Source organism: Rutidosis leptorrhynchoides, chromosome 2 (assembly GCF_046630445.1).
Source record: "Rutidosis leptorrhynchoides isolate AG116_Rl617_1_P2 chromosome 2, CSIRO_AGI_Rlap_v1, whole genome shotgun sequence".
In the NCBI taxonomy this organism is placed as follows: Eukaryota; Viridiplantae; Streptophyta; class Magnoliopsida; order Asterales; family Asteraceae; genus Rutidosis; species Rutidosis leptorrhynchoides.
In genome coordinates this window covers 662,262,173-662,276,753 of record NC_092334.1, presented here as the reverse complement: position 1 = coordinate 662,276,753, position 14,581 = coordinate 662,262,173, and the positions used below count along the sequence as shown (strand labels likewise).

General features: G+C 38.8%; 1 protein-coding gene across 1 annotated transcript; it reads right to left on the bottom strand.

The window, feature by feature from the left end:
* Nucleotides 1-209: 209 nt before the first annotated feature.
* LOC139893868 (helicase-like transcription factor CHR28) lies at nucleotides 210-13,271 on the bottom strand. Its single transcript, XM_071877056.1, has 11 exons — nucleotides 13,042-13,271; nucleotides 12,798-12,950; nucleotides 12,361-12,698; nucleotides 12,192-12,266; nucleotides 12,007-12,084; nucleotides 10,699-11,557; nucleotides 10,423-10,553; nucleotides 10,038-10,256; nucleotides 8,994-9,482; nucleotides 769-978; nucleotides 210-679 (listed from the first exon to the last, which is right to left on the bottom strand). The coding sequence occupies exons 1-11, from the start codon at nucleotides 13,202-13,204 to the stop codon at nucleotides 569-571; spliced, it is 2,826 nt and encodes a 941-aa protein (XP_071733157.1). The 5' UTR covers nucleotides 13,205-13,271; the 3' UTR covers nucleotides 210-568.
* Nucleotides 13,272-14,581: the final 1,310 nt, after the last annotated feature.

Below are 14,581 nucleotides of genomic sequence, written 5' to 3'. Positions count from 1 at the left end.
AATAACTAAAGTAGTGACGTATTCATGCAAAACGAACAACGTTGTCATGTTAACTGTACTTTCATCCATGCACCTGTAAAACCTTTCAAGTCTTGAACAATCAACAATTTCATGTTGACTACATCTACACAATCCAATGCCCGAATATCACAAGCCGGTTTAAGAAAGATTTCACGGGTAGTAAATAATAAGTAGCGCCGAATCCCTTTTGTTATCTAAAGTTAATCTTGAACAGTGAATAATAAGTAGCGCCGAAATTAGGTCATCTGACATTTCTAGTACCATGATCTCAAAGATTCTGTGTTCCCAATTGGTCTGCTAGACCTAATACCATACAATTAATGGTAGACAGAAAAACGGAAAATGAAGTTAAACAATGTCTACAAAGTTACTTTTAACGGTCACAAAGCATATCCTAATTTCAAACTTATATCGCTTAAATAATCCAACATTAAAGTCTAACATTTCTCTACAGAAAAATAGTAATTACCACTATCTACAGACAGGGCTTTGCACTTGATCTAAACAAAAACGCCCAACACCATCGTCTAATAATATAAGTTTTAATTCAATGCCCACCCATGAACAGAAATCTGAGATCTTCTGCAGTTAAACGAGCGGCTGAAGTTCCACTTTGATCTTCACCGAAAGCAGAAGCCACCATTTTCCTCTTCTCTTCCTGCATTCGTTCACCATTTTTTTACAATTAAATTTGCAGAAATTACAAAATTACAACAGTATTCAACAAGTGAAAAAGTAGAAACAAACCTGGAGAGAAAGGATTCGGTCCTCAACTGTGTCCTTGATGGTGAGTCTGGAGACTGTAACAGGACGAGTCTGACCGATTCTATGAGCTCGGTCAATTGCTTGATCTTCAGTAGTTGGATTCCACCAAAGATCTAAAAGAATAACATGAGATGCAGCAACCATGTTCAGACCAAGATTCCCAGCTTTCAATGACATCAGCATAACAATCACCTGCAACATCATAACTCATTTCCTTCTTTGTTAACTACTGGAAAAACTAAAACTAAACTAAACTTACATCAATAAATAAATGGCAAAACATGTCAACTTCTACAAAAAGGCCAACTAATGGACAAATTAACGACTAACGAAAAGGACTAAAAATATAAAGTAAAAAATGCAGAAAAGTTTTATCTAAATTATTAAACCGTTTTTAGGGTTTCGGGTTTAGATCCCTAAACCCTAAATAAACCCCAAACCCTAAATCCCAACAATTTTCTATCAATTACAGTATATGTTAACACCTATTTCCTTATGAGGTAAGGCTTAGTATGTCAACAAGAAACTAGAAGTGATCTAGCTTTAGGAGGGCGGAGTGTTGCCGATTGATTTTTACCCTCGGGAAATAATCCCTGCAGACCCGGTTCACAAGTGTAGAAACTTGTGGGGTGGCTTAATCAATCTGTCGTCCGTAGAGCGTAAGAGTGCTAGCCGGATGACTTCTAGTGAGAGAAAGTAGAGAGAGAAAGAGAAGTGAAGTCTCAGCTCTCAAAGTTGTCAGAATATCTGAACTTGTGTAAAATGACGACCCAAGGGGTCTATTTATAGTGTCAGATCTACCAGATTTGTTTGGGGACACGTATCAAATGATGATACGTTCTGTTACATGTGCTCCGAAATTTATGCTAAATGCGGCGCTCTCCGGCCAGGGCTTATGCGCTAGGCGGCCTTCAGGGCTTACGCATGACGGAGCAGCCTGTACAGCGGAGAACGCTGGACGGACAATCTCCACAAAACTGTTGTTTCCAGCCTTCCTGATGCTATTTTTATGCAACTATTATGCCTTTTATGTGTGTATACGATAGGATACACCATTAAGTCCCCCCAGTTTAAGGACTTAAGCATTTGAAAAATGATTAAGTTGTTAAATTTTTGATAACGCATGCCAAACCAGCCTGTTCATTGCCCACTTGCATCGGGGAAAACATTTTAGGCATTAAATGCAGACGAATTTTACTGACACTGTTATGATTAATTTTTTACGGCTAAGATCATCCACGCGCCTCCAGCTGTAAAAAGTGTTATCTTGCACCCTTCGTTTAAACTCACCCATACACGTGTCTCAATCATGACCATAAAAATTGCACCGATGAACCCTTATAAAAACCGTCATAACCCTGTTACCATCACTTTTTTACCTTTGCCAAGATCCAAAAAGCATATTTCTCCCAAATCTTCATCGCCTTCTTCAGTCTTCAACTTTTTAAGGTTTACCGTCTTCCAAGGTCAGTACACTTCATCTTACTGCTATTTTCTTCTTGTTGATATCTGTTACTGTATTATCATGGCTTCTTCACGGAGTACTGGCCAAGAACACGCCAAGCCTTCTTCATCAAATACTGCTGACATTCCAGAAGTTAGCACGATGGCTTCATCATTGACTAGTGAATATTTAGATGGATTAAAGATTGCCTTTCGCCATCTCAATCAATACAACCCTGTTCTTCCCACCATCGGACAAACTACTGACAACCCTCCTGAGGGAAAAATTACTTTATACGCTTTACAAATTACCCACGGCAACCTCCGTGTTCCCCTTACTAACTTTCTTCTTCGCCTTCTTAGATATTACGGGGCCTGTCTTAGTCAGATACATCCCCATGGTCTTCAAAAAATCATCCTTTTTGAAATGTACTGCAATGCTATTAATATAAAGCCTCGCATTAATGTTTTTATCTCTTTGTTTAGAATCCGCACGATTAGCGATTGCTGGCTTACTATTGATAGTAAGAAAAATAATCATTTTGTTGGTCTAAATAGAGTTTCAAACTTGAAGGACTGGAAAAGTCCATTTTTCTTTGTTGATGAAACTGTTATTCCGGAAGAATACTCCGTTGTCCGGGAGTGGGGTGCTATTGATGCTGGCATAGGAAAGGGTGTTAAAATTTCTCCCGCAGAACAGCGGATAGTAAATAGCTTGAAAGGACTCCGTATTCCACCCAGATCATACGAAAGGTATGAGGGAATCCTTGTACTGTGCAAAGTGAGCCAAGAATGGCCAAGCAATTCTGTGCCAGTACTTCGTGAGAAAAAACAGGGTAGGATGTGATATGATCATCCTATTATATATATATAGATTTTTGTCTACTGTTTGTCATGTGCACTTATATTGCTATTAATATGTAATCTTTGCAGGCAACTCCGTGATGCAGGTCCGCTCTGCTCTTTTATCCCCTGATCTTGATGATGATGTGGAGGTCACTGCTCGTGACAAAACTGTTGAAGAGCTTGAGGCGGAGAGAGTTGCAGCTGAAGCTAAAGCTGCTGCTGATGCTGAAAAGGGGAAAGAAATTGCTGTGGGCAGCTCAGACAGCGAATCCGGGTCTGATCATACAGACACTGAGCGGACAACGGATGATACCACCACCGCTGATCAGCAAACATCGGCATCAGTTGACATTACGGGTGAAACCAACCCTACTCCTCCTCCAATCCAAAAGACAAGAAAGAAGAGCATAGGCTCTAAAAGGGTGAAGAGTACTGAGGAGGGCAAAAAGCAAAAACGTAGAAGAAGTATGTCCATTCTGCTCTCTTTTGAAAATGCACATGTTTTTGCTTATAACTGTTATGTTTGTTCATAATACTAATTTGTTTTTGTTAGTAATTTTAGCAGAGTCGGATGATAGCCAAGGGAAGGCTACGGAGGGCGGTGACCGGAGGCCAGAGAAGAATCTTGAAAGTGAAGGAGAGAAGGGCCTGAAAATGCCTGACCCAAACTTTGCCCCCTTCGATGAATCTGAATTTCATGAAGATAGGCCTGAAGGCAACTCTGCTTATGATTCTCCTCTTCCTAATATCACTAATCCTGCTATCACCTCCTCCAATGTTCAAGAGCCAACTCTTCCTGCTCATGTGAGGGCTTTGCAAGCCATCATTGCAAACCCCGCCACTAAAGATAAAGAATTTGCAACTCTTATTCAGGTATGAACGATAAGACCCTCTGCATATATATGCTTGTAATTTATTGATGTGAGCTGTTTGAAATAACTCATAAAATTTTATTGATGTACAGGGTTGTGTTATCCCTGAGCTGAAACCCCAATTCTCTGCTCTTCGTTCTCATCAACTCAGGGAATCAACTATGGCAGCTCATGTACTGCTAACCAACCACCTGGACTCTGTGCTGCAACTGCAGAAACATCAAGAGTCTATTCTTGCCTTTGCTCGTAAAGACATAGCTGAAAGTGCAATGCTCGTAAAAGAGCTGCTGATGCTGAGCGTGCCTTAAATGATGCGCAGAAAATAATAAAGGCTAAAGAAGTTGAGTTAAAAAGTGCTCAAGATGTTGCTGCTGTTCTGCAAGGGGAAAAGGATGCTGAGCAGGTGAAAGTGGGTGAGCTGGAGAAACAGCCGAGTGCAGAGAGAGAGAAGTCTGCTGAGCTACTCCGGAGGGCGGAGAAAGGCGAGGGCAATTTTGCTGAGCTTAAGAAAGGTGTGCCAGGTCTGATAGCTAAGGTGCTTGGATCCAGTCTTGTAGGGAATCCCTACAATGATTATGTTGATGCTGCTTGCGCCCATGCTATTGCTGATGTGACCGGCAAGCTGTTCAAACGCCTTGCTCCCAACCAAACTCCTTCTGCTGCCATTGCCAAACTTATGCCTCCTGGTACTCAAGAAAAAGATGAGGCCAAGAACAAATTGATAAATCTGAAGATAAATGTTTATGATGAAGTATGCAGCAAAGAAGACTCTTCTGCTCAAGATGTGCTTGGCGTGCAGTTTAATTGATCTTTGTAAAAATTTCAAACAATGTTTTGTAATAAATTTCTTACTGACTTTAACATTATATATATATACTGACTTTATTGTGATGACTATGTGTGCTTATATGCTTGTTGCAAATATTTTTATGCTTAACGCTTTAAAACCAATCAATTATGCACCTGAGCATAAAATTTCTATACACAATTGTACAGTGTATAATTTGAGCAAATCATTTTGAAAAGTGCATAAGGTAACTCATATGTAAATGCCTTGCAGTATCAAGAATACGATGTCTGATTACGCCTTCCATCATAAAATTAATGAAGAAGAATTATGAAGTGTTTTAGAAGAATGACTATAAATCAATAAACTCTCCGTCTTACGCCTTCCGTCATAAAGTATATGAGGAAGAATTGCTAATTATTTTGCCTTCATACATAAAATATATAACTTCGTTCTGTGAAGTAATTTTTTATAATGTTTGTCATGACAAGTATCTGAGTTTTGTATCATGCCTCGGTGCGTTCTAGTAAAACTTAAACGTTTTCTAGCCGATCCCTTGTGCCTTTACTGGCCGGCACAAAAGCTTCCGCCATCGGAGGTATTTAAAAATACGATCGTTCTGTGGGCAGGTTATAAATGTAATGTTTTACATTTGTCACGGGCAGCACTTTGTTTAAGAAAAATATAAAATTATTGTTCAGTACTGTGCAGTACATAAACGATTGATGACGACTTTTAGGTGGATCAAGCCTAATTAGTACGTCATGAATGTTTAATGTATGCAATTGCTAATGTATGCACTGCAAAATAACCACAATGGTTCACAGTAAGTTTGATAAACGCTGCTTCATCTTATAATTCGAAATGTGTTCTTCAAATGCCAAACAGGCATGAGTACAACGATTGTAAAAGACTGCTTTTATTGAAATGCTAAATGAAACTGCTCTTTATTGAGAAGATAAACACTGTTCTTGATAACTTGTTGACAAATTGCTTCTTCATATGCCGAGCGCCCAGCACTGTCCGGCCTTCACACTTGCTTACGGAATGAAAAACTCCTGAACTTCTTCCTCGCTGAATAACCTATCACGCCTTCTCTGATTCATTCTGCCTTCTGGCCCATTTGCAAACGTTGATCTTTCCCTTGTTGGCTGCACATACTGTGAATGTATGGCTGCGACTCCATTTGGAGTGGGGAATCTGACCTCTGCATGGGCCGTTGATGTTATGGCGTCAAATTTTGCTATCGCTGTCCGCCCAAAAAAGGACATTGAATCGAGAATTTGCATCTAGAATAGTAAAGTCAATCTTTTCTGCTCTCAATAGTGGAAATGTGCCCATAACAACTTCCAAACGAATCTGCCCCATGGCATTTATCGGTGCTCCTGTTAGTCCAGAAACTTTCAACCTCGTTTGCCTAGCTCTGCTCTGCACATGCCTTGGAAAAGTTCTCAAACAATGCCAGTAGATGATGTCAGCTTCACTTCCTGTATCTGTGTAGATACAATTGACAAACTTATTTGCTATCTCTGCTGAAATGATCACTGGTTGGACGGACAACGCTGGTTGGACGGACAACGCCCAATTCTGAATTGGCTGAAAGATAATTAGGGCATATCTCCAGCTGTCCAAATTGTTGTTTGATGATTCACCTTCTTCATAATGACCATCGTTAATCCAAACCATCCTGATTACAACTTCTGGAGTTGTCTCACGCTCTGTGATCCGTTCTCCGTACTGCGGTTGGTTCCGATTATCTCTTCCGCCATGCTGCTCTCTTCTGTTCTCTCCACGGCGTCCTCTGCTACCATCATTCCTTTGCCACGCAAATTTCCTGCGAGGATCATTCCTCCTGTACTGTTTGCCAGGCAACAAATGATTCAATTCTCCTGCCTTGATTTTCGCTATAATTTCTCTCATCAAAGATTTGCAATTGTCCGTATCATGGCCCCAAGCCTCATGGAAATCACACCACAACTCACTCTTTGGACCCTCCCTCTCTTCCATAGGTGCTGGAGCATTGAAAGTGGTCCGAATTGGTTCAGTGAAAAGGATCTCTTTCGGCGTTTTAGTAAGCGCCATTATCAACGGGTGCCTTTCGATTGGCCTTCTGTTGTGGTGGAAATCATTAGGGTGATTGTTTCCTCTCCATCCTCCATTTGAATTATCATTCCTTCTCTGATTTCTGTCAAAATACCGTCCTCCGTTGTGCGGCTTGCTACTGCCACCAGTTTCAAACTTGTTTAACCCACGCTCACCAGCTCGAACATGCCTCTGTGCTACCTCCAACGCCTGATGCAATGTTTTTGGCAAGTCATACCGTAACGCATGAACAAGTGCACTAAACCGTCGCTGGTCCAGACAAAAAATGAAGCCAGATACAAGCTGTGATTCTGGACAATCAGGGATCTTCTGTGCTTCAAGTGTATAACGTTTCATAAAATTGCTCAAAGATTCATTATGATGCATTGTAATCTCGTGTGCATCAAGATGAGTCAGAGTACAGCTCCGAAGATTTTGGTATTGCATCACAAATTTTGCTCTCAAATCGAGAAAACTGGTAATACTCCTTGGCGGCAAACCAGCAAACCATTCACGTGCCATTTTCTGCAGTACCATAGGAAACATATGACACGCAGTTTCATCCTCCCAATGCTACAACCTCATAACGCCTTCAAACATTGTCAAAAAGTCTTCCGGATCCGTTGTGCCATCATAAACTCCAATTGTTGGTATAGCAAGATTTCTGGGCAATGGATAATTAGCAATTCGATCAATGAAACACTGCGTTGATTCTGCCATCGCTGGTGGCTTGGTGGCTTGTTCTCCAGTAATGAGGGCAAAAAAGTTGTCCACAGCCACAGCACGGACGGCGGGCTGCGCTAAGCGTTGCTTGTATTTTGCTGGAGCTGTCTGCTTAAGAATGTCATTTAAAAGCAACATTGCCTGCTTTTCTGACATGAACTCATCTTTGTCAATTTCATCATCAGAGTCATTATTATCACAACTCAGGTCATTATCATCCCCAGAATCATCAATAAGACTGCCCAGCTTGTCAAGTAGCCTGGATAACTTGTACTTTGATATAGATTGCCTTTTCATTATCTGCTTGTCTTTGCCATCCGCCATCCGCCGAAAAGGTATAAATAACGGACATCGCCGTGGTTGCATCAATGGTCGTCGCTCTGGATTAGTAACAAATTTTGGAAGTCTTTCTGCACTTTTAGCTGTCGCTTCTTCGATTACTGGCCTTTTCTCCGAATTAGTTGCCAAATGTTTAAGCCTTTCTGTAGTTTCAGCAACTGTTTCTTCAATCGTACCATCTAGTGGTGAAATAGGTACATCTTCAACAGTGACCATGTCGTCAGTTGATGGATTGTTGACTGCTTCAAGTACAAATGGAGCTTCAGCTGCTTTCGTTCCTTTTCCGTTTCGTGTGTTCTTTGCATTAGTAGATGGCGCCATTGTTAACACCTATTTCCTTATGAGGTAAGGCTTAGTATGTCAACAAGAGACTAGAAGTGATCTAGCTTTATGAGGGCGGAGTGTTGCCGATTGATTTTTACCCTCGGGAAATAATCCCTGCAGACCCGGTTCACAAGTGTAGAAACTTGTGGGGTGGCTTAGTCAATCTGTCGTCCGTAGAGCGTAAGAGTGCTAGCCGGATGACTTCTAGTGAGAGAAAGTAGAGAGAGAAAGAGAAGTGAAGTCTCAGCTCTCAAAGTTGTCAGAATATCTGAACTTGTGTAAAATGACGACCCAAGGGGTCTATTTATAGTGTCAGATCTACCAGATTTGTTTGGGGACACGTGTCAAATGATGATACGTTCTGTTACATGTGCTCCGAAATTTATGCTAAATGCGGCGCTCTCCGGCCAGGGCTTATGCGCTAGGCGGCCTTCAGGGCTTACGCATGACGGAGCAGCCTGTACAGCGGAGAACGCTGGACGGACAATCTCCACAAAACTGTTGTTTCCAGCCTTCCTGATGCTATTTTTATGCAACTATTATGCCTTTTATGTGTGTATACGATAGGATACACCATTAGTATATAATTTCGAATTTTTCCCAGGTCCTTTTCCGTTAGTCCGTTTAATATGTTCGTTAGTTAGCCTTTGGTTTTCACGGTTCTCACCAATCCTCAGTTCTCTCCTTTTACTATATATGTAGTACCCATATTCTTGACTTGTTACCCATCCGGCCGATTGACTAATCTTGAATTAATTAAGCAAATATATAATAATAAGAAAGAAGTCGACCTCGGGATCAGTATTGAATTCTTTGACAGCCTTGTCCCTTGAAGCCAAAGACATCGAACCATCAAGCCTCCTGTATTCTAAACAATACTGATTAAGTGACATTTCAACAAGATCCAACATTCGTGTCCACTGAGAAAACACGATTGCTTTTATTGGTCCTTCAACACCCGAACTTGAAGATGCTTCTGAATACGAACTTTTTGGTCTGCAATTTGACCGGATAATCTCAATTACAGCTTTGATCTTGGCAGAACTATAATCTTGTTGAAGAACTATAGATTTTTCATCAATTCTTGACGAGCTTCCACCACCATTATCATTAGAGAGAGAATTTCTTAATGTTGCTTTGTTAAATACAAGATCAGGACCAATCGAGCTTTCGCATTTTAGTTTTGGACAAATATTGTCACCCCCTGTTAAGTATTCAGAGACACACTGATAGCAAAAAACATGTCCACAAATGGTAACAACAGCATCTTCTGGTGGGTCCTGTTAAACCATAAATAATCGATTAAGACCACCGCAAATTCATACAACAAAAAACATACTATAGGTTGCAAACATCGTGACTAATCAGATGTAAACTGAGTTTGGCTTTTGACCGATGTTGACAGATTAATCCCTACTTTGACCGATCAACCCCATCTTTGAGTGATTAATACCACTTTGACCAATTAATCCCTAATTTGTCAATGTGAATGGTTGACTGAGTTTAACTTTGACAGATGTTGACCGATTAATCCTGATGGTTGACCGATTTTGACTACTAATTCACCTCTCAAAAACCGATTAATTCCGATTTCTGCAACACTTATGAGCACATATATATTATATGTAGAAGGCTACACTTGAATCCCATTGAATTAGTTGGCCAAAGATTTAAATCAGACACCGCACCTTACCAAAAAGGCTACACTATTTTAAATATAACAATTTTATTTGCTACTCGTTTAGGTTTAACCTGTCTGACCACTAATATAAGAGATGAAACAAACAAATAGTATTGACTGACTCGTTTAATTTAAATGTAAGGAGACTACTCACACTACACAAGGAGCATATGTTGAGAGTTTGCAAGAGATTTAACAAATTGACTCGCATATCTTCCGGAAGATCGTTTGCCATTCTCGTAGAATATCGACTCACAGACTCTGAACTAAATCCCTTCACAAGTAACGGGTGGTCGCAAGCTTGACGAAGCCGAAGAAGCATCAGAAGGATATTTGCGTAATTTTGACTTACAGTACCTGCTGCTGCATACGCCTGTGTAAAAATAAATTACATTAATCCCGATTAGACACAATCAAATAATCAAGATGTTAAGCAATTTTTGAATATTTACCTTTTTTAATTTAATTTGGTTATAAGCCCTAGATTAATGTTTCAGTGTCATTCCATTTCAAATGTAAAAAAGTAGGGACTTTATTACCTTGAATCGTGAGCGTGATTCAGATTCAAGCTTGAGATAGAAAGCTCGTTCTTCAGTTGAAAATTCAACTGTTTGCAAGGTTATTGTTTTTGGAGGCAAGTTAATAATAGGCTTACCATCAATCAAAGTGTCTGGAAAAAAAAAAAAAAAAAAAAAAATCGAACGTTATTAGCTACATAAAAGTGCAACCCTTTTACTTAAGTTATTATATCCAAAAGAAGAAATGTGTGCATGTGTCGTTATACTATACACATGTTATTATTAAAATATGTGCACCTTTTGTTCGCCTAAGCATTATAGCCTTGAGCACTGCATTAAGTTTCTTATAACCGTACATTGAGTTTCTTGAAATCGGGATCTTTATGTGACTGCAAAAAGATTTATAATTGGCGTACGGATCACATTTTAAAAATCTGAAATAACTGAACAGTTCATCAATCGAGTTTTGTATAGGTGTTCCAGACAAACACCATCGTTTTTTCGCTCTAAGCCCACAACACGATTTTGACACCTGTGTTCGGCAATTTTTTATCGTTTGAGCTTCATCTAATATCACCCTTAACCAGTTCACCTTTGCAAGAGTACCACTACAATCAACGATGCCATCAATTCCTTTTTTACCTTTCTTTTTTTTACCAAAATTTTTCTTTTTCTTATTATTAGCAAATGCAGAACTCAACCCGTAACTGTCCCCATCTTCATCTTGCTCATCAACAACTTTAGTCGGGACTTCTTTTCCAACAATTGCATATGTTGTAAGAACAACATCATAACTTGCCAGCTCAGCAGGGTCTTTGGTTCTATAACTACCATGATAGATTAGAACTTTAAGCTTAGCTTCTTTTGTGACTTTATCATCGAGCTCACGAGCCCATTGTCTTAGTACACTTGCGGGGCACACAACTAGTGAACCAGCTGCGGGTTTACGGTTACTAACTTTTTGTGTTGAACTACTGGCCTGAGTTATTAACTTCACTTCGTCCTTATCATCATCTAAAACTACTGTGGCCTTTCCATTATCAACATCATCTAAATTCATGGGTTCAGCATTTAAATTATGAGAATCGTCTACTTTTGGTGTTGATGATTTCTGTTTCAGTATAAGCGCAATCGTTGAAATGGTCTTCCCAAGTCCCTATGGAGAATACAAACAGCGTGAGTATGTTCAGGGTTGTAGAACTCGAAATTACTCGCCGAGTACTCGGTTCTTGGATCGCTCAGAGATGAGTAATCAAACTGGGTCAAATATGGTCAAACTCAGCCAAATATAGTCAACTCGGGATTACTCGGAAAATGGGTCAAAATTGTTCAAAACGCAGTCAAAACTCGGTCAAAATCAGTCAAAGTCAAACTTGGTCAACGTCCGAGTACTCCCCGAGTACTCCCTAAAAAGCACTGACCAAGTACTCCCAGAGTAGCGAATTTTTCAAACTCGACTAAGTTTAGATGGGAATTCAAAATTTGGACAGATAAATCCTAGATAGCAAATCCATGTTATGTCAATTTTAACCCATTTACCAACAAATGGGTTAACTGGGTTTGCATTAGTAAGCCGTCATGAATTACAATGTGCACGCTCTTTACCTGGTCATCAGCTAAAATACCACCAGCACAAGCTGTACTACTCTGTTCCTTCTTAACCATCCATGCCAATGCAATTTTCTAGAAGCACATAAAAAACACTTAAAACAATAAACAGATATATACAGAATTACTAAAACAAACTAAAAGGGAGAAGCTTTATTAATCAGTTCAGGTGGGTAGAAAACCTGGTGTCTTAAAAGAGACACGGACAGAAGACCTTCGGGTAAAGTTTCTTCAGCTAAAGATTGATTATTAACTTCCTGTAATAAAACAAACATATCTTTCTCACAGTTAAGTGTTCAAAGGAAAAAAAAAAAATCTAGACTAGGTTAACATCGAGACAAGAATACTTACCTGTATTGCTTGCATAATATGGCGTTCATCAACGACTGGTAGTTCACCAACAACCCCTGCAGGGCGATGCATATCAGGCGGACCGCCATAAGACGGAGGTGGAATGTGAGGCTTCATCGATGGTGGCAAAATCCTAATTCCATGGTGGTTATCCTTCATCATATCATTACTGGCCCGGCTGGAACTACCTTCCATATGAGCCTTCATATGATTTTGCCAAGTTTGTGATGAATAAGAGTTTCCATAAGTTTCACGCCCGCCACCACCACCGCCACCTCCACCTGGCCTAAAACTAGACGTGGATGGCAGAAAGGATGACGGAAGGGCCCTTTTAGAATCTGTTGGGAACAATTGATTAATCAAACTTTGTCCCAAAAATAGCATCATATCAGGAATCCAATTTGTTACCATTCTTTGAAAGATATTGGTAAGCTTACTATTCGAATTTCCAAAATTGTTATTTGAACTTGATATAATCTGAAGCTGATCATCATCATCCAAATCCAAAGCATAATTAGAACTGGAAGAATGTCCATTCATAGGAGCTTTTCTTTTTTGCGGAAGCGAAAGTTGATTTGATACACGTTGAACTACAACATAAACAAAATACAAATTACATTAAACAGCAACCCAGTAATCATCTAGCCTAGTATAAGCGTCATTATTAACGAGTTTTTTTACCAGCATTACTTGGCCTGGATGAAGATATAAATGTAGAAGGAAGAACCCTAGTATTCTGATTCGAGGTAGCTGAGTCCTCTAAAACTGAATCGTTTAATGCTTTGATCGTGTCGAGATCCCAATCGCTCCCTTCACTAGATGAACTAAGATTTATCAGGTCCATTCGTCTACAAATTAATAACTAGACTAGATGACCTTTCAGATATCACTAAATCAAATTTTTAATTCTGAAAAAAACCTGCATTTACATAGCAACACTTTAGTCCCAAAAAAAATAAAAAATAAAAAATCACAATTATAAAGCTGCTAATCAACATCAACATCAACATATTCAAAATAACAACAAAAAAATTAGGGTTCAGGGTTAGGGTTAGCATGTATTCTTAAACAAAAGCCTTTCAATTTACGATTTCACATACATAAGTAACAAAAAAAACATGATAATTTCAATAATGCAGAAAAGAAAGATGAATCTTGTGCTCAATTTCAAGAAAATAAGATTAAAATAGTGTCAATTTCTACAAATAACTTTGAATTGAAAACATGCATACATAGACTTACAGTCATAATGGTAGGAAGGAATGCAAGAAGAAGATAATTTCGGTTTCCGAACAAACAACGGTTCTGAATTTGAGAGTGAGTCGAATTAGGGTTTAGTATCGTTGTGACTTTATTTTTAGCAGCAACAGTATTAATTAAAGATCCGATAAAAGAAGAGTACTTGTATGACTTGTATCTATAGATTCTATACTATAAACATGTTGTATGACTTGTACCCGTATTACGATGTAAGGAGTATTTTCGAAAGTAATTATGTTTAACTAATAGCCGAATGATGATTTATAGCTCAATACTGAATTTATGAGTATTTTTGTAATTTATGAATTACACAGCGATATCAATGGATCGGATATGGATGGGGTGGTACCGTATCCATATCCATTTCCATTTAGTTTTTGTTCATCCATATCCATTTAATTCCAGTTCATCCATCCATATCCATATCAACTGGATTAAGCGGGTTAATGGATATCCGTTGGATATTCAAAAACTGTTATAATATTTCTGAACATCTACAAAAACTTGTACTTTTTGTCGAAAATAGAACACAATTTGTTGAATTTACCATCAAACATAGATTATGACAAATTAAATGTGTAATTTGTATGTTTATCTTGTTAGATATAGGTGTTTTATTATAAAATATCATAGTTAATTTATTATATGGTTGCAAGCAAAATGTATGTGTAACAGTAAATGCATTTTTAATAGTAGACGTGTATACATATATCTATATTTATGTATTAATATATGTATTTCGGGTTTTAATGGATATATTCATGGATGATACTTTTTCATCCATATCCATATCCATATCCATTTAGGTTCATCCATATCCGTATCCGTATCCATATCCATTTAGGTTCATCCATATCCATTAAAATCGGGTGGATCGGATGGATATCCACTGGATTGGGTGACCATTGCCATCCCTATTTACATATGTGTGACGACCCGGAAATTTTCGACTAATTTTAAA